This window comes from Calonectris borealis, chromosome 2, assembly GCF_964195595.1.
Source record: "Calonectris borealis chromosome 2, bCalBor7.hap1.2, whole genome shotgun sequence".
In the NCBI taxonomy this organism is placed as follows: Eukaryota; Metazoa; Chordata; class Aves; order Procellariiformes; family Procellariidae; genus Calonectris; species Calonectris borealis.
This window is the reverse complement of record NC_134313.1, coordinates 143,867,436-143,894,571: the sequence shown is the minus strand read 5'-3', so window position 1 is coordinate 143,894,571 and position 27,136 is coordinate 143,867,436. Positions and strand designations below refer to the sequence as shown.

Genomic DNA, 27,136 nt, shown 5'->3' with positions numbered 1-27,136 from the left:
GTTCTTCTTAGTCATGCCAGTCAGGTAGGATTGGATGCAGGACAGCGCCTGGTTGTGCAGCTGATGTTGCAGGGGAGGCACTGGTTTTTATGGACCTTCTTGGAGGAATGAAAAATGTTGGGGAGAGAAGGGATCCACCTGACAAGGTGAGGCAAGAGCATGTTTGGCAACAGGTCCCATAATCTAGTTGCGAGGGAGGGTGACCTAGCCCTTGCTTTGGAACAAGTGACAAGCGAGTTCAGAGGTTATGGTTAGGGACTTACAGAGGATGTACATAGCTCCAGCATCTACTGGAAGGGTAACATGGTTCAGTGCAAGTAATCCAGGAGATTTTTGGAATGCGTCAAAAATAACTTCTTGACACAAGTGTTCAATGCGCCAACTAAGGGAGGCAGTCTGCAAAATCTGTTACTCATGAACAGGTTTATGACCAGTTCGGAACTGGTCAGTTCTTCAGTGAGGGTTGATGGCAGCTTTAGGACCATTAACCATGAAATGATGGAGTTTAAGAACTGGAGAGAAATGAAGATGAACATTAGAATTACAACCCTGGACTTCAGGAAGGCAAATTTTGGCTTGTTCAGGGTTCTGCTTGGCAGGATTCTGTGGGACCATTGCCCTGAAGGGTAGAAGAGCCCAAGAGACTGCTTGATCTTTGAGGATATAAGAATAGCAGAGGAGACCATGCCAAAAGGCTTGCAAAAGTCAATTTAAGCAACATCTATTGCTCTTCCTTCCTCCGTGGAGCCAGGCCTGCTGCTCGGTGGGGCAGGAGACCTTGTTGCGAAGGATACAGAAAAGTCTGAGATAAATTAATGACTGCTTTGCCTCAGTTTTTCCGCAGATTGGCTAATGAGCTGGATATTGTTGCAGGGACATCTTCGTGTTTCCTGCATTCTCCTCAGTTTGCCTCAGGGCAGCAATGGCACTGGAGTGCAAGGGTTCATACATGGCTCTCAGTAACCTTTATTGCCTGCTGCCCATGCACCATATGCCAGACTTTGTCATGGTGTGCTGTGACAGTTGTTTAATCAGTATGAATATGGTTGTGCAAGGGAAATAGATGTGCCCTTGTTTAATTCAAATACTTAATCATTAAAATAATTTTAAAAAATAAAAAATAAATAAAATTAATAAAAAAAAATACTAACCAAACCAGTACTTCAACAACAACAACAACAGCAAGTCACGCAGCACACACTATGCACATATCTCATTCTTGGCACATTACTGTTACATGTTACGCCAAGAAAGTCGTGTTCCCGTGCATCTGTCCTGACTGCTGACTGGGCGAAAAGACACCCATGTTGGCTCAAATCACTGGTAAGTTGGAGTCCTGCTGTCTGTGGTCAAATTCAGGGTACAGCACATAGCTTACTTCATCCTGGGTCTGGGGACAAGGACGGAGGCTACAGAACTTCTGCATGATAGTTCAGCTTACTGGCAGCTCTGTCTCCGCGGTCTTTGGCGGCTTTTCCCCAAAGTTTACTTTTGAGTGCTGGCTTTACATAGCCAGCATCCTGACAAGGATCGCCTTGTCAGATGTTTCTTACGTGACCTTAGATAACTTCATTCAGTCGTTGCCCCTTTCATCTACTGATGATGGTTACTTCCTCATGTTACTTTCAGTGCTGGTCTCCAGGCAGAGTTGTTCACTTGTTTGTGTTAGTTTTGGGTCACTACCGTCGCTATTCTCCAGGCAAACCTTGTTTGCTTCCTTCTACCAATCACCCTCAGTTCCTCTTGGTTGCATCTAATACCTTTAAAGATTGCTAAGCACATGCTTGTCTCTGGTGCAAGGGAGGGCTGTGTGGATTTACAGACATAAATCGGAAGGCACCATTAGCAAATTTGCAGATGAGGTTAGGTAGGCTAACAGACAAGGCTGGTATTCAGAGGGACCTCAACAGGCTGGAGAAATGAGCTGGCAGAAACCTTATGAAGCAAGGGCAAATGTGAGTCCTGCATCTGGAGCAGCATAGCCCTGTGCAACGCTGTGAGCTAGAGAGCAGCTGTGCGGGAAACATCCTGGGAAGAGGTGGAAAGCACATCTTCAGTCAAAGAAAAGAATGGGATGGCAGGCATCTTACTGCTGTCTCAGCAACCTTCCAGGAGGTAGAAAGGATGAACCCAGATTCTTTGTATTCTCTGTACAGGGACAAGATAACAGGCAATGGAAGAAGTTGCAGGAAGGGAAATTCTGACTAGATATTTTCACCGAAAAAACCCGTACTATGAGGTTTCTCAAACATTGAAACGGGTTGCATCCCATCATTAGAGAGATTCAAAACTGATCAAGGCCATGACAAAGTTAGCCCTTCTTTGAGGTGAGGGGCTTGGGGTGGACCAGAGCTCCCTTCCAATCTAAATTATTCAGTGATTCAAAGAGTCTATATGACTCTTAGGTTTCAGATCATTTTATCTGAAAAAGTGTAATGGAAGCTCATAGGTTGTGAATTCTGTATGTCCAGTTAGCGACCTCTAACCATTTGAGGCTGCCGTCTTTTAAGAGAGCTTGATCTTGTTCATGAAAACCTGACAAGTTCCAGCCTGCACTGCTATAACTAAATAAAACTGCCTTCTTACAGGGTTCACACCACTTTTAGCACTTCAGATTAATTATATGGCTATTATCCTAATGGAAGCAGCCAGAGTAGGTAATTTGAAGACATCTTGAAATAAATTAGATAAATGGTAGCAGAAGCAGGTTTGTGCTTTAAAGCTCAGAGGAAAACCATTTTTAAAATCTAACTCTAAAACTCCTCCAAATACAATGAAATTTACTGTACATTTTTATTGACCAAACTATATTTTAGGAAAGGTGGGAAGAAAAAATTGTGAATCCTGTTGCAGCAAAAACCCCATACTTTATTTCTTAGAATGAGTCTGCTGTATTCTTACTTGATTTTTGTTGAATTTAAGGAATCCATGCTAAATTATTTTTAACTGAGCATTTAATGCCTGAAGTGTTTTTAGGAGAAATCATCAACTCATGTCACTAAAAATCCACGCTAGAGAACTTCAGTTTTGTGTCACAGAGTTGGTGCCTTTGCACATTTTTCTAGTACCAAAGTTTCAATTCTTATAATAATGTTTCTGGTTCCCGTGGTTGGTAAAAAAGTCAATAAATTATTTTTTGTTATTTCAAGAAGCACAGGTCTGCAGATCCTCATTTAATAAAAGCTGGAAATATGCAGAAAGTTGTATATCAAGTATGCTTTAAAATCATTAAATCATGACTGGATTGCAGGAGATGTAGGAATTGCTGCCAGTTTCAGTAGAATGCTTTTCTTAACCCCCATTACCATTAGTTTAATTTTCAATTTCTCTGAATATTGTATTCTTTTAGATCTTCTTAAATCCAAGGTAGAGTCAAATATTAATTATATTCCTAGCTCTGTCCCTGTTTGTTTTAACCACAACCAAAGAGAATATTTCACAGCTGGTAATTCAGCTAGATTATGTGTAACTCTGAATATCAAGGTCAGTTCATGCCCTGCTTCTCTGTGATGTTCTCTCCTCTCTCTTTCTTTTTTGTGGACATCAGAAATTATCAGTAATGGTCTGAGATTTAGTACAGTGATGGCTTGTAGCATCACAGATTCGCTGGGTTTTATTTTGCAGTTGCTGGCTTTAATAATTAAGGGGAATATTATTGTGATGAGGTTTAAAGGCTTTAAAACCCTCATTTGTCTTATATCCAGAAACATAACCAGCTTCTTAAATATATTATTGCTGATAGAATTTATAGTTCTTTGTTATAATACTTTTGGCCCTTGAGACTAATTAATCAAGTCTGAAATGCATGTGCTTACTTTTGGTGAGCCAGAGTGATGCGAAATATATAATTAGCCACTTCATTGAAGTGTGCATATTATGGTTCAGTGACTAATTTTCTGGTCAGTGAATCACAACCTTATGTCTCTTTTTTTGTATTTAAACACTTCAGATTATGATAGTTCTTGTATTTAAAGCCATTCTAGCCGTAAAGATCTAATTCATGCTTAGCATTTTAATAACGACCTCTGCTTTATGGTTTTCTAAGAGAGAAATATTTATTCATCTCTCTCTAAATTATAAATTTATAATTTATGGCTTATTTTAGTTACAAGTTAAACATAATTATATGCAGCATGATATTCTTAAGGTCATGGAATGTAACATGACAAGAGGTTTGGTTTAGTTTGTAAAAACTGTAATTGTTGGCAACGTAGTATTCCATTTTACAAATTTACAATTCTTTATCTGGAACTGACATCAATTGTAGACTGAATGCTTCTAAATATTTATTTTCAGATACTTTGGAAATATCTCACTTTGAAGTAGTAAATTGTAGGAAAATAAAACATTCCTTGCTTTTTTCTGTTTTGGAAAACGTTTGCTTTAAACTTTGTCATTGCCTTGACGCTTTTATTCATGTATCATCTAACAGCTTCAGGTATCATTGAGGAACTTCATTTTGACATATGATTCAAGCCTTGAAAGTCACATCACTCTAAACTGTGAGTGGCTTTGGCATGAGAAGAAAAATTCAATTAACAAGCTTTTACATTTTGCGTCCTATCTAAACTTGTTTGTCAGTATGAGAATATTATTGTGTTACACCTAATGTGTCAAAGCCACTCCTAAATAATCAGGAGTTACCAGACTTCAGATGCATTACATATTGTCTGTTCTAGGTTTTCAGTGTACAAAAATGATTGTATGAAGTATTTCAAGTCTCTTATTTTCCAAGGGAGCTGAATTATCAGGCAGAGGGCAGAGGGAATACGATATTTGCATCACTTTGTGTGGTTCTATAATTTACCACATTGGTGATCTCCATGTATTTACAAATGTGATGCTCTCTCTACTGTGTATAAATAATACACTCATGCATAATGTTGCTTAAAATGTTTGTTTAAAATATAAGTTATTTTTTGAGTTGAATCCTTTTTTACTTCATGTAGTAATATCAAAAGTTCATTGTTCCTCCCAGTTGAGACTGAAAACATGGCTGGTTTAATCTTTGTAATACTTGGCTCTAAAATTAAAATTCAAAGGAAACGGGATCCGACTATGAGTCAGTATGCAGAACAGATGAAGTATAGGAGCCATGAATAAACATTCTTTTTCTTTCAGCCCAAGGTCTTTATCATTACTGAGAACCAATGTCATATTTCATAATAGTAGGATATGAGTGCCAGACTGTGATCTGTTTTGATCAGGATTAAAATGCTGATGTTATTTTCTTGATTTTGTTCTAGTTTCTGCTGTATTTTCTATAAATGTTTTTAAACTGAGACACTTTCTTGCAAATTATTTTCAGAGTACCTTGTGTCATTATTTCAAATGGAGTCACTCATTCTCACCTTTCTTATCCTTTTGGAAGTAATTACTGACTTGGGTATTTTGATGATGTTGAAATAATCTTTTTCTGTAGTGCCTGACTTCATAGAGGCTGACAAATTGTTTGGCATAGGAAAAGGATTCAGGGTCATCCACTCATGGGAAGTTGGCTTACACATGGATGCCAAATCCCAAATGACTTTAACAGTGATAGGCAGTACTAACGAAAATCATTTTCTTACATGGAATATAATGCACATTTCTACCTCTCATTCCAATAATAAATTAAATTCATCATTTGAGCCAAATGTTGTGGAAACAAATAATTTACCATATGCAGTATCTTAGTGTCACCTGATCGTGCTTTTCAGCTCTGCATAATACTTTTTTCAGGTGTAATTACCTAATTGTCTTTCTAGCCTGCTAAGAAGATACTCCTTCATCTTGACATCTTTAAATTGTGCGTTTGTTCAGTAGTTTACAGTAGTTTACAGTGTGTTGGTAGTGTATAATGGGTGTTTATCATTAATACTATAGATAGCAAAACATCTAATTACGGTTATGCCACTGTGCTGAAAAAAAAGTGTTACAATCCAAGCCAATTCTGAATTTCAGTTGCTGAAAGCAAGATTGGGAAGCAGTCTTGTAAGTCTCAACCAAGAAAGAGGCACTTCCCTTGTCTTTTGTTAAGCCAAAGAAGTGTGCTCCCAATGTTCAGCAATAGCTAACAGTGGAGAAAAACGCTCCTTAGCAACAGAAGTTCATGAAATAAAAGAAAGATTTAAATGCAGCTTAAAATTAGGGATATAGTGTCTGTCAGATTTTAAAATGTGGAAATAGATTCTCTGTTATAGACAGGAGGAAGACAAATATAAAAGCTCAGAAATACCTTCTAAGTCAAGATGGAGAAAGAAGCTACTCTGGTGCATGTTCCTTTCACTACTACAGGCTGCCAGAACTTGCATCTGGTCTTCTGAGGGCTTCTGGGAAATACGTTGCTCTAAAGGGAATGGAAGTGATGATACTTTTTTTGAAAATTGCCCCACTCTAGGTCTGTGTCCGTAAAGTTCTAACTCAGAGAATCTTTTTTACTGAAATTTTGAGTGAAGGCTTTAGTGGTCGCTTCTTTTTTCCCCCTCCTGTAAATACTGTCACTCCTCATCTTGCTCACAGTGCCCTTCTGGCAAATGTCATCCACAGAACCCATTTAAAACAATCACAGCCATGTATCTTTGGAGAAGGTGACTACCCTCTATACAAGACACAGCTAAAAATCCAGAACTTTGGTAAAACAATAGGAGTAATATTTTTTTCACTAATGTTTTGTATAGGTTCGTAATTGGACGAGAAAAACCGGGACAAGTGAGTGAGGTTGCGCAGCTGATTAGCCAAACTCTAGAACAAGAACGCCGCCAGAGAGAGCTGCTGGAGCAGCATTATGCACAGTATGATGCAGATGATGATGAGGTAACAGACTGTCTAGCATTTCACTGTTCGGTGTTTTTTAATGTTCTGTTTTCTATTCCTAATTCCTTCTTTTTAATTGTCACTTAGAGGTCAGCTTCTGGCCCTCTCCATTAACTCTGCTGCTGATTTTTACAGATTTTGGTCATGAACCTTATTTGAAGAACAAAGTTACTGAAAAGCTTTTCAGCATGGATTTAAAATACTTGTTTCGTTTCAGAAGAGCAAATATCAAATTGGTTGATGCTTCTGTAATCATTGCTCTTCCTCTGAAGGCATATGCTTTTCTGAAATAAGGGAATAAAATTGGTTTGCTTGTGCACTGAAACATTAGTTTTTTGTGAAAACTGGTAAAGCCTTCTAACTTTTAGGGGGGTGAGGAAGTTTTAGAGCTTTTTTTTTCTTGGAAGAATTTATGTTCTTCTTAATTCAGAACATTAGGAAATTTTCTGAAAATTCCAGGTAAGACCTCTCCTTCCACACACTGCTTTTTGTTTCTCTGGGAACAGATATTCCACAGGATAGAGAATTAATCTACCTTGTCTGAAGCATGTGTTGATGTTTGCAGTTAGTGCCTGATGTCCCAATACAAAGGTTTTGAAACTATCAACTTTATACAGTAAATTTTCCATAATTTCTTTCCGTTCTCTTAAAATTCCTAATATGCCTAAATACCAACATACTTGGAAAGATTAATGAGAGCGCTTTTTCAGAGACTACTGTCTGTGTTACTCCCTAAATTAGCTACTGGGTTAAGGTAAAAGGCAGTTGCTGTAACAAACCGCTTCCACATAGCCCAAGCATACCACCTTCATTTCACATTATCTTGAATAATATTATTTGAAATGCCAGACTCCATGTATTAGTGTGTTTTCGTTCTGGGCCAGATTTTTTTATCTTATTTGTGGAAGGAGGCGTTAGAGAAGGGGAGATAGAGAATTAATGCTATGCATTTATTTCAGTTTAGTTTTCCTCTAGGTACTGAGGCAAAGCTTCTAAACAGTGAAATAGAGAAAAAAAATACTCTGAGATAAAACCAGGATACACTCGGATTTTGAAACACACTGTTAAATTAGCAGTAGGTCAGAACAATCAGAAGTGTCCCAGAAAACTAAGAAAAAGTCCTATCCAGCCCTAGTGATGCTTTCTCTTACTTTAGTTTCCACTGATACTAAAAATAAAAATATTTTCATATGTTTTAGAATTAATCCTGTCATAAGTGCATATTTAACTCACATAAATAAAAGTTGTACTCATCTGTATTGGGGATGCATATGTATGTGTGCCTGTGCAAGACCGTGAAGGCTAGAAAATCCATATCCTCTCTGTTCCCTCCTCAAACTATAGAAACATGCAAGTCTTCTAACTTCTGTTCAGTTTAGAATTAAAATTCAGGATCTTGACTAATTTCTTGAAGGAACTCTATCATCTCAAAAACAAAAAAGAGACAACTTCCTCTAGCCTTTGGAACAAGAGACTTCTCACAACTCATCACAGCGTGCTGTAGACATCAGGGTTTGAAGACCTGTGATAGCGTTTTATGGTAAACGTAGTCTGTTAGCTTTCATATTGGCAGGAGAGGTGTGTCCTAAATGCCTGATGTTCAAATCCTTCTCGCTGTGTACTCGCACATAGAGGGATGTGCGGCTGAAGGCAGACCTATGTGAGTAATTGATGCATTACAGCTTTTACCTAGAGGACACATCCACCTGCAAAAAATCTCAAAGGTTTGTGTTGCTTACCTTCATATACCACACAGATGTCATAACTCAAGATCTGGCAATAAAGAAAACGTTGTTAAAACTATATAAATCAATACCAATCCTGGTGTACCTCAGCCTTCAGTAGGGATTGTTGCTGTGCTGATGCTGACCATGACACGTTCGTACTGATGACCGTGCGGGTGTTTCTCAGCACAATAGTGAAAGAGGACAGGGATGAGTACACATCAGATTCTTTTTGTGATGTGTCTTGCTATCCTTGCAATTCAGTGATTACAAACTCTTAAGCTCTGTTCACTGCATAAATTTTTAGCATAAAAAATACTAAATGCATGAAGTGTTTTCTATTGGTAGTGCCTTTGGATAACAGAGAGAAAATAAGATAGGGCAAGTAATTAACAGAGTTAAAGGCATCTTTTCTTATCGTAGCACTACATTGAGGATGATGACCACCTCTGTGACCATGACATGTGCTTTTTGGCCTTTAGTGTTTGCAGTGCAAAGGGGACTTCTGTGCAGTATGTGAGGAAAGGAGGAAGAAGAAAGGAAAAGACATCTACCAGGGGAGATCCAGAGTATCATCAAAGATCTCTTTTGGAAGAAGAAGGAATTTGGCTTCAGAACAAATGCAGTACTTCAGTTCTCAAAAACTACATTGGGATTATTAAAGATCATACCCATTTCCTACCTGATGCCATATATATATTTGGGAGTAGGGTGGTAAACCTTATTCTTAGAATAGACGGCTGTAGTTACTAAAGTATACAATGAGGCATGTTCCCTTTCTTAACAGACTTACCAGAAGTAGATTTTATTGGGAACTTGCAGCCATCCTGATTTTTTTTTTTTTTGTCACCTGACTATGCTGTCCAAGTAAACTCACATAACTTGCACCATTCCCAGGCAGTTGACACAATGGAAGCTGTGACCTAATGCACATTAGACACAGTTTGAAGACATTTTTGGTCACAAGCATTTCTGCTCCATTTACTGTCAAATATGAGCATTACTACTTCAAGCTCACCTTGCTTTGTGAGGGCAAATGTGGCTGGGTTTATGTTGCTATGTGGCAGACACCACTGACAGCCCTGCATTCTTTGGCTCTGGTAAGCAGGGCATCTTTTGAGCATTTTACACTGTCTGAATGAATATCCACAAATGTACAAAAAACCCTACCCTTTCGAGTCCATTTCCTCAAAGTGATAGTGATTCTGACTGCATGAAGTTCAGGAATATTTGGATTGCTAGTGTAAGCCGTTTCGTGCTGAGGTGGCACAGAATTATACGGGAGTTGCTCCGTCTCAGAGCTATCAAACTGTCCTATTCATTTTCATACAGTTCTTAAAATATGGTAACATGGCTCTCCAGCTACAATGCTGCATAAACAAACAAGAAAATGATCTTTATTCAGCCCTCCATTGAGGCTGTCAAATTCTGAGCCTCAGAGACTTTACCACAAAGACAGCAATACCAGGTCAGGTTTCCGGAGCAGGAAATCAGTGATCTGTGTTTGAGTCCTGGAGTCACGGCACATGACTGTGTTTGGTAGAGCTGGTCAAATCACAGGAACAGAGCCTGTGCCAGGCACGTGCAAGTCCTGGTGTTTTATCTTGCTGTGCTACCAGCTGGCTAGATTTCCTCTGTTTTGAAACTTAGGACAGTCTTCACCATAGCCCAAGCAGCATCCACCTATTTTAGAAGGATCCGAGTTCTTTAAAATAGCAGCATTACTGAGGCAATTTTGACTTCTGCCAGCCAGTGTGCACTGGACTTGAGTCAGATGCTAAATTAGAGAGACACTTGTTAGCCTGCTGTAACTTCTCATTCCGTTGCCTTGCAGGAATGTTACATGACAGTTATTTGTTGGGGAAGATTCACACAAATACACTTAGTGTTTCCAAAAGAGACATCATTGGCTATATAAGTAATCCTGAAAGAAACATCATTTACTATATAAATGCCTGCATCCCTGCGCTTCAGAATCTGCTGTTTTCATGGGCTGCAGGTCATCACAGGCTTGCAGGATGCTTTCAGATGCTCCTTCATTTAAGTCTTTGCATGGAAATGCAAGAACCTTGTGCAGAACTGACCAACACTAAAAGAAAAGGAATGACCACGATGGGGTCCATGCAAAGACAAGCAGGATAAATGTACAACAGCTCACAATTTGTTGTTAAGCTCCCACGAGCCAAGCAGAGCCAGTAGTATCAGTTATTTCTCAAGTACTACTTAAAATTGGCATTTCCCGATGAGGCTGTGCTAGCTACAATAAAGCTGGGAGAGTATGTTGTTTCAGGTGCTGCCTCTAGATAGCCTGCTGCAGAGTTTACTCATCACCAGTTCGTCTAGCTTCCTAAAATTCCACATCCTTTTAATTTGTTGTATCCTGTCAGAAAACAAAATTCAAAAGGCTTTGAAGTAGGCACTGTCTCTGTATTTCTTAGTGTGTTAAATACAACCTGAATCTGTATCCTTGACTGAAACCTTTTAACTTGCCTGTGTTAATACAGTGTTCTGTAACATTTTAGTCAAATTCTGCCATTTCTTGGAATTTTGATTTGAACATGGTATTATCTTCTTCACATTGTACAGTGAATGGCAAAAGTCACATAAAGCAGATGACCTGTTCCCCTGAAGGCTGCATATGGTGATGCAGGATGTGAAATTAATAACATACTGCAGAATTCTGTTCACTCTGTGGCCACGGACAAGTAGTTTTATGCAAGTGACATTTTAGTGTATTTTAATATCACTAATAGTCATTTGAATATTTTTTCATTTTTAATTCTCATTTATAAGGACATTCTCAGAGCAAAGCAACATTAGAACCATTGAAGAAAATCTTGACACACAGGAAAAGAAAAATGTTGCAACGTGTTTGAATGTCTAACAGCCAAAGAATACATTTGTTAAACAAGATCTTTCAGAGAGTACAGGTTTTTCCAACATCATTAATATGAAGCACTCCTGTAAAAGCGATGATTGATATTATACCATTATATTTTTCTTTGCTCTTTTGAAAGAATTAAGTATAAACCATAAAACAAATCAAATGAAGAGGTGGGCTTAAGTTATTTTTATAGTTCTTCAAATGGTGTTCCCTGATTGTGGGAGAGTTTCAGCACAAACAAAAGATTTAGCTTGATGCAGCCTTTGTTATGGTGATTTGGGGAAGATCTGTCTGCATTATCGTGGCTGGTGCTGCTGCTCCGTCTTTCTGCTTGGGAGTGTTAGGCCCATTTCAAGAATTTACAAGGCAGTTAAACAATGTGAGTAACACATTTTCCCTTTTAAAGTGGGAAATTGCAGTTCATGTTTATAAAGATAATTTCATGCTATTAGCTGTGATAGCATATAGCAAAATTGAATGGCTAATATCAGAAGCTATTGCTGTGGATGGGATAAGCTTAAGCCCTAGGCACTACTGAAATGAGAAATAGGTCTTTTGCATGGATGCTCACCAATGCAGACTGGAGAGTCCAAGATTTTCCTTCAAGAGCCTATAAGTTTTCACTGACTATTGAGTAAAAAAAAATTATTATTGTTGTCAGCTAAGAAGGCAAAATGTATTGCAAGGAACCTCAGGCAGCTACAATAACAACTGTTACTTTACAAGGCTTTGTTATTTTGAAGTAAAATAACTTTTGTCTGTGCCTTGCTGCTTCTTGTAAAACACTGAATTTCCCATTCTAGCTTACTGGCACAGGGTCTGAACAACTTTCTAGTACTTTCATGTGAAACACAAGTCAGCAGAGATAATTTTTTCAGGGAAGATATGTTTCATGTAGTTTATGACATATATTTCCTTAAAGCACACGTTGGTTCTTTTGAACCTGTAATTTGTGTTTCATGTGATTATAAGATCAGATCCCTTTCTTTTGAAGACGAAATCAAAAGTCCCATTTATTTCAGTGTTCTGTAATGTGTTTATGTCATCCTGCTGTCTTGTTTACCTGAGCAAACTACAGTGCTTAACTTTGATGACTACTTTTTGCATTAATTGAAGCTAAAATGACTGTGCCCATCAACGCTCATTATGTACAATTTGAAGCAAGATTTTCCTTTGTGTTCATTTTAAGCTGCCTGATGTCCCTCTTCAAACACTCTAGCTACTGAGGCCGGTAGAATATTGCCTGCTCTTGAATTTTTCCCCACTATAACTTAGTTCTTCATATGTGTTCGTTTTTCTTTTTGTATGAAGTACTTCTTTTTAGTTAAAGTCTTTGGAGGAATCAGTTTTAACTAAACTCATCTGTTTTATTCTTTTACGAAAACCTAAATATAATTAGGACTTTGCATTAAATTAATATGTTCCTTTAAAATGCACATGTAGCTGAGCCAGATCTGGTTTTTTATATAAACTGGGCATGAGTTTGCTAGTTAACGATCCTATTTCTGCCTCTTCTTTGCATGGAAGGAAATGCAAAGGAAATCAGAGATTTCCTTGCCACTGCTGATAGACCTGCCAAGATGTTTTTTTCATGTAGAAATGATGGTTGTATATCACCTTACAGATTTTTCAGGGATAATAACTGCAAAATTGACAGTACATGGATTGTGTTAGTATTTTGTCCCCACGATAATTCATTTCATTGAAATCTCACTGGGATTTTAGAGTTAGTTGTTCCGCTTCTCGCTGCCCTGATGATGTGTGAAGGTGGTGTTACATGCTCCTGGAAAAAGCCAGGAGGCTTAGCAGCCTAATTTTCTGTTTAGACAGTAACTGCATGTAGCTGTGGGGAATAAAATAGAAACGGAAGTTACTGTAAGTGTAGCGTAACAGAAGATTTTGTGTGTGCGTGTGAGATCTGGACATACAGAATGATAAATTTAATTTTAGGTGTTGTTTTGTTTAGCTGTAATGCTAACATGCCTGAAAACTCCAGTGAGATGGATTGTGTGTTCTTTGCTTCTGTTTTAAATAAGGAAGAATGAAGCAAAAACAGCTGTTAACTTTTTTTGTTGAAGACTACTGAGATTCTTAGTCTTAGTACATATAAAGTATGTAAAATAAATGGTTACTGTTTATTTCATTGGAGAATATGTAACTCGTTATAGAGACAGATACCTCTCCTAAGAAGTGGCTCGCATTAACAGTGACGTTTAAAATATGGACGTTTAAAGCATGTTGGTGACTTACCTTCTTTTTGATAGTTCTTTTAACATCAGAAGATTTTACCAAATCATTCTATGCTTCATTGTGGCTTGCTTTATTTTTTTAGAACTTTAGCGATCTTAAAAAAGGAGAATATAGATTTTTCATGATCTTTAAAGGTCCTTTCCAGCCCAAACCATTCTATGATTCTACGTGCTATTTATCCAAGAAATGGTGATGTTTTATTGCAAGTATATCACCCTGTTGTTAGACACATACATATATCTTTTCTGTCTGTGTGTAATTGTGCAACTAGACTTAACATGCTTCCATGCACTGCTTTTTAATTGAGAGATATTTACATAAGCCTAAAAAACAGCTGGGAAACTAAATTAAGGTAGGAAGTTAAGATTTGAACGGTTGTTCGGCCATCTGAGTTCTTACCTGTTGTTTTGAAAAGTTCTTTTGACAAAAATGACACTAATAGATAATCCTAGCACTACTGGTAATATACTTCTGATGATAACGTTATGTGCCTTCATCTCAGGAACTGAGTAGTTCTGTCAAAATTTTGGTGTTATTATGTATAAACATGAGAAGGACTGCACCCCTTCCTCCACCCTTCCTTTTCCATGTATTTATTGAGTCCCAAGCTTTATAAATCCAGATGTGGCCCTGAGGGAAATGTTTGCTTTATAGTTATGTTTGCATAGTTATTTACATAGCCAGCAGACTATTCGTGATCTGTACGCGATGTACTCCGGCTTCCAGAGGGAGCCCTGCTGAAGCCACGTGGTACCCAGCCACCTTAGGCATGAGGAGAGATGAGCACAGGTGTATGCGCAAAAGATTGTTTAGGCAACTTGGAGTTTAATATTGCAAGCTTTTTCTTTTCAATATTACTGTTTTATTTTGTTTAATCTTGAGATACTGATTGTAGCTTATGATTTCTTAAAATTCTGTTTTGTCAGCAAATTGTTCACATCTCATGGTTTACCAGCCCAAGAAACACCCACATTTTCTGTTTAAAACTAGCTAGAAGCAGCTTATTTTTCAGAGTGAAAATTCAGTAACTGACTTCAGTCTCTGAACTTGTCTCTGACACTCGGTTTCTTTTTCCTGCTCTTGTCTTTCTGTGTGGGTGTGACTTTTCTATCGTTAATCTGTTACAAAGAACAAACCACTGGATTTTCATATTCAACATGGAATATCACTGGAGAATTACTTCCTCCAGATGGCTTACAAAAGACTAATCAAGATCCTGTCGGTCCTATTCTGCTTTTAATTCTGTTTGGAAAAGATTCCTTGTTAAATCTGAGATAAATTTGGAGAGGTCTTCCTATGGAAAAGAGGCCTCACTTGGAAAAGGATGAAAACCATTGAAATATAGAGCCAGTAATGCTTAAGCACTAAATTCTTAGTGCTTCAGACACTGTTTTCTCCTTGCTCTTAATGTGGAGTTGTTTTTTGTCTGGTAGAGTTCATAAGTACTGGGATTATAGCTAAAGAAAAAGATAACCTTTTTTGTATGCAGTATGCTGTGTTTGCACAGTAGCTTAATTACTCTTTGAACAGTCTCTGCCTAATAAGAGGATAACTGGAATTTCTTAAATGCTATAAAATTAAGACAGGGGAATATGCTACAGATGAAGAAGATGAAGACATGGGACCTGTCCTTCCAGGAGGTGACATGGCTATTGAAGTGTTCGATCTCCCTGAAAATGATGACATGTTTTCCCCCAGTGATGTGGACACCAGCAAACTTGCTCACAAATTCAAAGAGGTAAGTAATAGATCAGAAAATATTCCTGAAATATCTCACTGGAATTAGATTTCTAATTATCTCATTGCTCAGTGCTTGTTTTTTCTCTTGAAAACTAGAGTTGATTTCTAGCTGTTTGTATACTTCGTACTTTTGAATGACTCAAAAAGTTCTGCTTAAAAGAAGTGGAACTGTTCTTTGGAGTTGTTTTAGCAGCAGCTTTCAGGTGACTGTTGCATTAATGGAGGGTAATTTATAATTTTAAGTTTTCAGCACAGAAGTTATTCTGCCTCAGCACTTTGCATTTTTTGACCAGGAAGACAAAGTGCAAGTTAATTAATTACTAGCAGATTGCTGCCTTTTTTTTTTTTTTTTTTTTTTTTTTGGTGAGACTCCAATCAACACTGATCAGGAAAACCAAACAGCAAATGCTGAGTTTCAGTGAAAAGGGACATGTGGAGCTCATCCTATACCATTACGCGGCGACTCATCAATGTACAGCAGTGTCATATGTTTGGCCATGTGTTTAGAAAGATGCTGTATTGGGGAAGCAGGCGTATTTCAAGCTGGTGTTTTACCAGACTCTGTGGTTATAGAGTTTGTATAGCATCCACTGGTACTAACTGGGGCTTGAATCATTGGTGTTCATTGCGATCATTGAATTCATATAACTTAACGTACCAAAGTACTGAGAAACATTTCTTCTGTATTTTAGGCTGTGCTTTTGATGTGGTTTATTTCTGAGCTTTCCTGAATTCTGATGCAAATAAAGACATGAAACAATCGGATTTATCTAATGGGCTGAGTGATGACAATAAGGAATGTTTTTCTTTTTAAATACAGGAAGATGGAAGGGGGGAAAGTAGCCAGAACCTCATATGAGATATGAGCACCAGAACCTGGGCCCAGAAAGGAGTTTTAAAATACAGAGGTTCCCTTTTTATCCTTTTTCCCCTGTCCTCTTCCCTTCCCCTTCCCTCCACTCAAACCAGGTGTTTTATCTTCTAAAGTTATTACTACTCTCTAGCGAGAGTAATGTATGGAAAGTAATCAGTCAATGAGCAACCAGTCTTTCCCTTTTCTGCTGGTACCCCTTCCAGCCTTTGGATGCCTAGTGTTACTCATCATAGTTTCCTGAAAGTTTTTTTACTTTACTTCAATAATTTTCTCACTCCATATTTCAAGTTCCAGGCTCTTATGCAAATTAGCAGAACAGTTTACTTCCTTTTCTAATACTTTGCATCATACATAGTGATATTTTCTCAGAGCGGTGGGAAGATGCTACCGTTCTGATTGTGCCAGCGTACCAAGGCTATGCAAACGACAGATGTAGTGATGGGCATGACACTCACCTTTGAATAAATTACCTGTAAAACTATGCTTGAATACAGTTTCCATCAACTTGGGCTGTTGCCATACATGTCCAAACTGATTTGAAGCTATTTGCAGACGTGTCTGATGTAATGGCCTCAAAACACTGGTGTAGTGGAGATCAGATGAAGGGACTTTGGGATCTTCCAGTTTAAGTGCAGATGAGAGCCTGAGAAGAAAACATTAAACGCTCCTGCATAAGAGTGGACTCTTTTTCACTAACTCACGCAGTTACTGCTGTTACAAGCATGCCACTTTTGTTTCACTGATTGTATTTAACAGTACACAGCATTTTGTTGGCTGCTACAGAGTGAGTACATCTATTTTTCTTGGTATTTGCCCTGAATTCTTTCAACACTAGAGGACTTGTTCATGATCATGCTGCACAAGCCCACACAGTGTTTTCTGGAATTGTATTTAAAGAATAACTGTTCTTTCTTGTTCTTACTCCAGAGATTAATGAAAGTATTAAACAAGTGGGTTGGACATAATCTTTAAGCATAATAGTTTGACCTAATTAGTTGAATTCAGTCTTTGCAATGAAAAATGTGCTCGCATACTTTGAGAGCACTCTTATTTGAAATGCCTTGCTTTTGGAATGAAAGTCAGAAGAGAGATGGGCATTCCTGGGTGAATCACGGTACTTCTCCAAGTCTTGTTTTCCTGGCTGTAAAACAGGAAAAATGGGACTGATTTTCCTTAACTGCTTTGAGAGAAAGAGCTAGCAGCTTTATTTTAGCTGTGATGATTGAAGAGAGACAAGATCTGTAGGGAGAAGGGACATCTAATGTAAGAATTGGGTATTATATTTCATGTCTTAATGAAATATATGAAAAATGGATTATTATTATTATATGCAAAAATATGTAATGATTATATAAAAATTGTCATTTTTACGAGATTATTAGATTCCATTGGGTACTTTCTTTCCCAGTGTGCTCTGGATATTTTAACATTTGCTAGCTTTTCAAGACATCTTTGCAAAGGAAATGAGCGAAAAATTATTCAAAATGTCTTTGTTAAAATGAAGCCTTCACAGTTTTATATTGTCTTAGAAAACATAAAAATACAAAATAGTATCTGCCAAGAATTTGTCTGGCATTAACTGGGACATGGAATAAGGTATTTCTGCTCCCCTATTAGTAAACTTGCTTAAAAATTTTTAACTACGGAGTCCAGATTTGCTTGCCGAACAGTTGACCGTGCCTGTTGTTCAGTCTAACCTATAAATGTGTTAGTATTTCTCATCTATTCTGCAAGCATAATTAATTCTTTAAAAAAAAAGAAAAAAGTAGATGTCCAGCTACACATTTGTCTGTTCGGCAGGAAAGTGTCTTTTTTCTTCTGCCTCGATGGGATCTGCTGTACCATGTACTAATTCAATGATCTGACTGGGTGCTCAGTATTCATTTTTTTAACTTAATAATAGAGAGTATAAAAATAACTGTTAAAACCATCTGTACCTGAGCAGATTGTCATTTATGCAACAATTTGGAGTTTATTTGTATGTAATAATAAGCTGTGTAAGTGCTGCTTATGGGTTTGTGGAGTTTTAGAAGAGATGGGAATGGACTGTAAGCAGGTAGCCAAAGGCTTTGAGTCTTGGCTTTTTGATTGCATTATGAACTCTACAAAGGGCAAAGTCTAGCTCATCCATCCTTCCGCTGATTTTATCTCACTCCAAAACAATGAGGTAGCAGAACTAAGCAAGGGCCTGGGCACTTTATAAACACCATAACATTTTGAGATGGTTCTTTCATAATTTTTCACTACTAACAGAAATGGAATGATGAGAAAAAACAGTTCTCAATCTCTGAAAATTGCAGAGCAATTGAGGATTGAGTGAGCTCAAAAATTGCAAGTAACCTCTTGCAAATGCTAATTAAAGTATCTCCTTAGTTTCCTCTATTATGTATAACTACAGAAAGGTATATATCCTTCTCGGCTTCCTGGTCTACTGAGTGGAGTAGCACCACTGGCCACTTCTTGCCATTGACACCAGCTCCAGGGCTGCTGAGTGCCCTGTTCCCAGCTGCACTGGCATCTCTCCGTCCTGGACCAGTAGCCCTGCTCTCATGTGGCACTTCGTCAGGAACCCTGTGTGATCCGCGGGTTAGCTGCGTGCTCGGGGCAGGTTCGGTCTGGCCCCGTGCTTGTTCCACCTGCTAGTGTGCCTGGTGTGCCTCCACATTTTACATGTTTCTGCAAGCCGTTGTAGTCAGCGACTGGTTTCATTTGAAATGAAATCTTACATCTGTTTTCACTGAGCACTTGAAGATTCATTACACTTTTCAGTGCAAAGTCAAGAAGTGAGTGTAAGTAACAGATGATCCTGGGGACGAGGAGTGCTTACAGTCTGCTGTGGAGACAGTGACCAAGAAATGAACAGTGGAAAGAAGATTCCTAAACTGTTCCTCAGGTGGAACTGGTTGCATCAGTGCCTCCTTTATTCTTTCCAGCATAAATTCAGTAATTCTCTACCAGAAAGGACTAGGATTATTCACTAGATCAGTTAAGGCTGATTTGCAAACCAAACTGCATCTGAAAGCGTGCATTTCCTATGTCACAAGAAGTGCATTCAAGAGGCTCCATGAAAAGGGAATTTCAAAAGTAGCTTGGCCTTTCTGGAATGTACTTGTACCGATCAGCTTTGTAATGGCTCTTGTTATTTTGAAAATTACTCCTTCTCCTCCAGAAGAACTTCTCTTTTCAATTATTTGTACATTTTTTTACTAGCAGCCCGGTCTTCAAAAATGTAGCCATTACTTCACCAGAGATGATAATTTCTGGTTCAGTACAACTCCCTCACGTACTCCATTAGCTCAACATAAACTATTCCCAAAGGCTCCCGTTTGTCTTGTAAGAGAAATAACCCCCATGTAAAACATGCTTTTCCGTAACTATTCCTGGTATTCATAAATAATGGACGAAGGCTTTGTCTCCGCTGCAGTGCCAGCTCAGGCTGTAATTCAGGTTTTGCGCTTGCCCTCAACCCAACACACACAAGTCACTGATTCAGATTAAACAGTGCTTTATATTTAAGATTCTGGGGCCTGTCGGACGTTTGTCCGTGCTGCTTTAAATAATAAAGAAGGAGGGATTTGGCTGCAGACCAGTATTGGGTGTATGTGCATGATCATTTCCATTTGGATTAGGGTTATGCTGTTGAAGCTGTGGTGCGATTCGTACTTCAGAGTGTTCTTGGAGCCTGCGAGTAGCAGACCTTTGGGGTGAAAGTAAAGATGTTTCAGGATATTGCCTAATACACTCAAAGAGCTAATGAGTATTCACTCCACAGGATCAGACTAATGTTAGGTTAGTCCCAAAGAAATCCCCCCGGAAAGGAGGGGATGCAGGTGGATGCCAGGTCCTCCGCACCAACCCTTTCATTGTACAGATCCACTGTTACTGTGGCACGCTGCTTGGTAATGTAAGTACAACCTTTAGCACGCTGCCTGGGCTGTTAATCTACTTGAAATCATTTTGTGTGCTTGAATGCCGTTTCCTGTTTTTTACAGTTTCCCGTGTAACTGCTCTCACTTGAGATTAGCTAGCTTGAGCAGAATAACTCCAGCTAATGGTGGAGGATAGCATCAGTTTACCTTTTTTCTTGCATGAAAAAAAATGTGTGGAATCTTCCCTCAAGGTTTTCCTGACTTCTTGAGTTGTTAAATCACTTATTTTCATATTTCCTTTTTTGTAACGTGCCTGCTTTAATCAATGCAGTGGGACTTTCTGACAGCACTGGGATGTATTTCACATTCACGTCAGAGGAGAGCAAAGCCCAGCAGGATAACATCTTTTTTTTTTAAGCATAAGACATTTGGTTTTGCTAAACAGATTGGATGTTCTGATTTGGAATTATGAGTGGTTAGACGGCATCCTATCTTTAATTAGGTTGCACAGACTGAGTCATTTTGCAACCTAGACATTTTAATTTACAATCTACTGCACTGCAGCACTCTTCAAGGCCTTCTGCTATGTAATAAGGTATTCAATTTGCAGCACAGGCTTTAAAAATACTGGAGTACTCTCTCTGACTTCACTTGTTTATTTTATATTTTCAATTTTAGTTGCAAATCAAACATGCAGTTACAGAAGCTGAAATTCAGAAGCTGAAGACGAAGGTAAGAATCAATATACGGTTAATAGACACTGTTTTTTTCCTCTCTCATGCAAAATCAGATCTGAAGACATGTATCTTTATGTGGGTGGAGAAGTCAACATCCTTATCAAAGGCTGATTAAGAAGCACAGTGGCTCAGCTAAATCTTCTCTTGGTGTATATTCTGTATTCCAAGTTTCAAGTAAAACCTTAAGTGCTGCTATTAAGAGAAATTGCTAACTTGTGTAGCTTCAATTAAACATTTTAAGGGGTATCATAATGACTAAGTGGCAGAGTTCTAGTTTTACAATTCTAATGCTTTTTCTCAGGTTTCTAAATTATATTGGGATTGAATATTCAAGTCTAAGTTAGTAGGGTTTTTATTTACCAGTGATGTTAAAGTATCCTGTTTATGTTAGTTCCTTTTTTGACGTTTTTTGTAAAAGAACTCATTTATTTAAAGTGTTTAATAAAAATTACTTTTTTATATACAGAAGAAAAAAAGCTGTTTCATATTGTTGCAATTCTTTTTAAAAGATACTCTAGAAAGGAAAAAGCTTACCAGTTTGACAGAAAACATTATCTCACAATCGGTTGCTATTTGTTAGACTGAATTTGCTATAGCAATAAAAAGAAATTGTATTTTTTGTACTAGGATAACCTTTATGGGAAGTCAACTGATAATTCAGTTGTTGAGTAATACTAGGTTTTATAATGACATCCTTCTCTTTGAGTTTTAATACATTATGAAGGAAATAAAAAGAAGACAAAGAGAAAATTGTACTAAAAAAGATTTCAGATTATTACTTCTTTCTAGCAACTATTTGCACTCACCGTTTATTTTCCATAGTGTTTATCAAGTCTGCATAAATTATTGTTAAAAACAAATTCAGAGTGCAACTATATTCTGTAAGAACAATTTCTGTTGTACTGTTTCAGTTCAGACAGTCAGAAATCTTCTCTTCCTCTGCTTTCCAGTTCCAGTCTAGCAATCGGAGCAGCACGGTCAATCCCTTGGGATTGTGCTGAGCCCCATTGACTTCACGGCAATGATGCGTGGGTGTAAACATTCATCTGTGCAAATCCTTTTGCAAGATTGGGGTTAATGTACCTTTTTGTGTTGGACTTCTTTACCTAGTGTTTTGAATAAAGCTAAAGAAAATGTGGCTAGTTTAGGTATATTACTAATAAAACTGCAAACAAGTTATTTTCTTTTTGTGTGCATCATCCTTGATGCTAGCAGAACTGCCTAGAGCAAATTGAACAGTCTTTATAAGTAAACAAGGATATTAAGGCATTTTTTGTTTTCCGTGAATTCTGGGAGCTAAAATATGAAAGCTGCTGAGCAACCCTACCCTTATCCAGCACCAAACATTCAAACCTGCAACTAGCTTCAGCTGGGAAGCGAGAAGCCTAACACAAAAAAATCTAACAAAAAAACTAGCAAAGGAGCTAAGGTTTATTATAAACTCAGCAGTAAAATTTGGACTTCTCTAAGGTCACTTGGAAAAAGTCATTGGACTTCATTAGTGCCAAATAGTGGAACTCGCAGTGGAACTGCACTGGTCATAGAGTTAAGCAGTGCTGATGTGTTTGGCAGAATTAGCACCTGAAGTCTTCAACAGCAAGGGCATATTTTTCTTTTCATATTGGCTCCTTACAACTCGGTAAGCAAGATTAAAGAAAATAAGTGTAATATATTTATAACAGGTTCTCTTTGTCCTCGTAATAGTTCTGGCATAGTTTCAGTATTGATTGCAAAACTCTGTGCTTGCTTAATTGAAAAAAGATTCTAGGTTATGACCTGATGTTAAATTTTGAATTATGCTCCAATGGCTTTTGTTTGGCTTTCTAGATTAAGCAAGATTATGACATGAAAACAGACATTGTAAGAATTCAATAGATTTTCTGATTTGGGTAAAAAAGCAGATAGTTAGATTAGATGCAATTGTTTTTTTTCCTGTTGTTTTCTAAGTTGTTCTTAAATCAAATATAGAACCTGGAAATCAGATTCCCCCCAAAATAAGAAATTTCTCATTTTATGAGAGTATATGAATGCTTTCTAACACCTGAACCAGATGCATAGAGCAAAATGCATCCCCAATGCTGACTGCAGTTTGCCTGAATACTCCACTATTGACATTTTTAAAGCATGTTGGTATATCCCAGAGAAGCACAAAGGCTGCACTGGCTGCACAGAGCAAAGGTTCTACTTCGTTTTATGAGGAAGAATAATATATATATCAGCCTGTGTTCTTTGTCTTTGAATGTTCTTTTCACTGCTAGCATATTACTTTTATAGCTATTAATTCACTGATTTTCACTAATCATGTTGCTTGAATTCATCCTAAACGATTAGGCTGCACTTTGCACCTTTTCACTGACTGGTATCTCCACTCTTTTGTTAGCTGCAGGCTGCTGAGAATGAGAAGGTGAGGTGGGAATTGGAGAAGACCCAACTCCAGCAGAACATTGAGGAGAATAAGGAAAGGATGATGAAATTAGAGAGTTATTGGATTGAGGCACAAACCCTGTGTCACACGGTGAATGAGCACCTCAAGGAGACGCAAAGCCAGTATCAGGCTCTGGAGAAGAAATATAACAAGGCAAAGAAATTAATCAAGGATTTTCAGCAAAAGTAAGCAGCTACGCCAGGCTCAGCAAATGACTTAGTGGCCAGATAGGAAACATATATGTGATATATTTTGAAATATGAAACCCACTATTAAACACCTGTAAGGTAAACACTATTTTTCAATTTTTTTTCATGAAAAACACGGGCTCTTTATTATGGAAAAATGTTATTTTTTGCTAGTATTCAAGTATGAGTTTAGTATTGTTGAAAAATAATACTATAACTAAGTAAAGACTTAGTCTATAGTATTCCAGGTTGGAATGTTTCAGAGTAACTAGGTAACTCAATGTGATTGCAAACAACCAAGAGAAATCATAGTAAAGTATTTAATTAGCAAGGTTTGCAGCAATTTATATTGGTATTGTGTCAGCTGGATTCACTCCTACTGTGTACTAATGTAACATCAAAAAGAAAATTGTTTTGTTACATTTTACATTTTATTTTTCTTCTTCTCGTAGATGCCAAGAATGTTTGAGCTGAGTTGAGCTAACTGATGATTACCTGGCCCCCTCTGTTTCATGTGGTCCCCTCTCCCTGATGGCTAGCAAGAATAATAACATCTTACATTTCTAGAACAGCTTCCATTCCCCCAGTTTTCTTTTTTTTGCAGCAACTTTTTCATTTTCTGCTGAAATATACTCATTTAAAGAAGAAAACTCAAAAACATGCAGCAATGTCAAGAGGCAACTGGGAGTGCAGAATTGAATATCCTGTCCCATTAAAAAGGGGTTTACATAGTCAAAATGTCATTACCCATCTTGGAATTTCGTGACTGTTCCAGAACTAGCTGGCATCTTGTGTGCTTTCTATCACAAACGTCTTAGATTTTCAAAATAAAAAGAAATAGGGAAAATAGCTAGAATGAGCTTGGATAGCCTTTCTGTTGTTATTCTGCTTTATATTAGTAAAAGCTCTAGTCAGTGTTTTTAACTACCTCAGACTCCTAAAATCACTTAACAGATTTCCTTATAGCTTACTAGAAAATTAGATTTGTACCTGGAAACTTACGGATGTCCTTTCTGTGAAAGAGTGCAGTCATACTCTAATAAAACAGAGATTTTGCTCCATTTCCTACAACAAAACACAACATAAACTAAGCTAACGTTGTTTTCATTGTAAATACAGATTATGAAAAAATTAGTTTAACTGTTTTGATTATCAATTAGAACAACTGAGGTTTTTTTTTCTTTTTTTCAGATAAGTTCCTCTTACCATTTTTATATCTTCACCTAGCATATTCACTTAGATTAAGAAATTGTTTAGGGTTTTGTCCTAATTGCAGTTTCATACTTCTTACTAGGTTAGTAATAAAATATTTGGTAAGGACAGATTTTTCTGATGCATAGCTTAGGATATACCAGAACATTTTATTTTCTGTTTGAATCTGATTACTTTGGTGACAGCAAATACATCTTTTTTCCCCTAAGAGAACTTGACTTCATCAAACGCCAGGAAGCTGAACGAAAGAAAATAGAAGATTTGGAGAAAGCACACCTCGCAGAGGTTCAAGGCTTACAAGCTCGTGTGAGTAGTATTTACTCACATTTGAAGAATATTGACAATTCTGTCTGATATTCTGGGAAAAAACCCTATCTTATAGATATGTGTTATAGGTAACACTGTGTTGTATTTCTTTCAGATACGAGACTTGGAAGCAGAAGTTTTCAGGCTAATGAAGCAAAACGGGAGCCAGGTTAACAATAACAACAACATTTTTGAAAGGCAGACATCTTTTGGAGAAGTTTCTAGAGGAGATCCAGTGGAAAATCTAGATACTAAGCAAGTGTCCTGCCTGGATGGCTTAAGTCAAGGTTTGTTTGAACCAAACCATAACTCCTATTAATATATATGTAAATAGCATGATTATCATTTAGGATTTAAAAGAAACAATTAATAATGCAGAGATGTTGTTATTTTTCCAAAATTCAGTATCTAAGGACAGCTGTATCAGGGTTACACCAAATAATGCCAATGTAGAGTCCCAGAATAGATGTACAATGTCTATTCCTAAAGAAATGGAAGTGACTAAGTGCTAATAAAGCAAAAATCATTATTGGTTTCTGAAAGATTTTAGTGGGATGCCATCAAAATTTAGGTTTAATTCGATGCATCTGTTATGTTAATAAAGTAGGGGAAAATTTTGTGTTCTCCTTTGTTCCTAAATCTGTCCTTAATTACGCAACCACCAAAGATCAAACAAGATCAAAGTTACCTGAATGAGAAAAACAATGTTAAATCTACCATTTTGAATGGATCTCTGCAGGTTCTGGTCCCACCTTGGTACAGAAATCAAAAGGAACCATGTAGGTGGCACTCACCATTTCTCAGGATGGAGCCTTTTGTGAATAAAATGCAAATTCTTTACTAGCACATTAATTAAAAAACTTATTCAGCTATAGCACAGCCTGATTTACAACGTAAGACGTGTAAGACTTTGATCCACATTACCAAAGAGCCAAAACAATTTGTGGCAGCACTGAGATCTGGATAGATGCTGTCAGCATGGTGACTGTAGCATTTACTTGTTTTGCATAGAAAAGATAATTCCCATTTTTCAGGCTGTGCAAGTGAAAATATACAAATAACTTCCACAGCTTTAGTTAAAGTTCTGTAATTGCAAGTGGCTTCTCACTGTTGAAGTATATACAGAATTAAAGGCAATTTTAGGTCCACAGCCTTGGAAGAAATTGTTTGGCGCAGGAGCAATACTTACTGTGTATTTAGTAACATCTGTGAAATCAGGTGTGAGAGGTGTTGGGATTCTGAGAAGGGAGCACCAGACTCTGTTCCTATATATATTTTCATTTTAAATAAACTACAATATTATTTATTTATCTGGTGAAAAAAAATGCATTATGTTACCAAATAAATTATTTTCTAGCAAGCACAGAGATGTTTTATTAAAATTGATATTTTAGCAGTTATTTCATGTGTGGACCCAAACTGAATATTGCTCTACAAACAAATCAATGTGAACTACATTTTTAACAAAGTATGTGTATAAAAAAAGAGCTAGTCCTGCTGAAACGGTATTTGGGTGATCTGCAGACCTTGTGGAATTGGTTCCCACAAATCTTCACAGAACTGTTTCTTTCTGGCAAGTGTTTATTATACTGAAATCTCTGAAGTTCAGAAAAGCACTCAGGATGACAGGAAGGTCTGTATTTCCGCCATAGACACTCAGTAAGCGATACGAAATATTTAATACTTTTAAGTACTGTTAACAGAAACCCTTTCAGTAATTTGCATCAGGAGAGGAAAGTGTTTTTTCTTTACCTGACTCACAAAAATCATGTTTACACTTACTGTTGCAACAATGTCAACACACATCCATGGCTCAAGAGCTGAAATCCAGGTATTTCCACATGTAAAAAAAACCCCTCTTTGTAAAATTCTTTCTAAAAATTTGAAAATTCTTTGTAAAGCATTAAAACTCTGCATGTCAGTACTTTCAAATTATATTTTTCAATTGTTATATTTGCATGAAAATTTTCATTTTCCAAGAGCATTCATTGCAAAAACATTCCCCTGGAGAAATGTTACCAGTGTTAAGTACTTGTGGGAGTTAGAATAGACGATCTGTGAATTTAAATGCCCGAGTTTAACCACCTGAGTACAAACACAAATTATTTGCTAGGAAAAATAGACAATCAGCA

At 37.4% G+C, this 27,136-nt stretch overlaps 1 protein-coding gene across 2 annotated transcripts in view; it reads left to right on the top strand.

The window, feature by feature from the left end:
• The window catches only part of PPP1R9A (protein phosphatase 1 regulatory subunit 9A), a 147,707-nt gene that overhangs the window by 96,322 nt on the left and 24,249 nt on the right, over positions 1–27,136 (top strand). For both annotated transcript variants that reach the window (XM_075143722.1, XM_075143721.1), the window contains exons 6-11: positions 6,660–6,795; positions 15,236–15,391; positions 20,815–20,868; positions 23,254–23,483; positions 24,908–25,004; positions 25,120–25,291. In XM_075143722.1, coding sequence (XP_074999823.1) covers positions 6,660–6,795; positions 15,236–15,391; positions 20,815–20,868; positions 23,254–23,483; positions 24,908–25,004; positions 25,120–25,291 — 845 coding nt within the window. The remainder of the gene's footprint in view (positions 1–6,659; positions 6,796–15,235; positions 15,392–20,814; positions 20,869–23,253; positions 23,484–24,907; positions 25,005–25,119; positions 25,292–27,136) is intronic.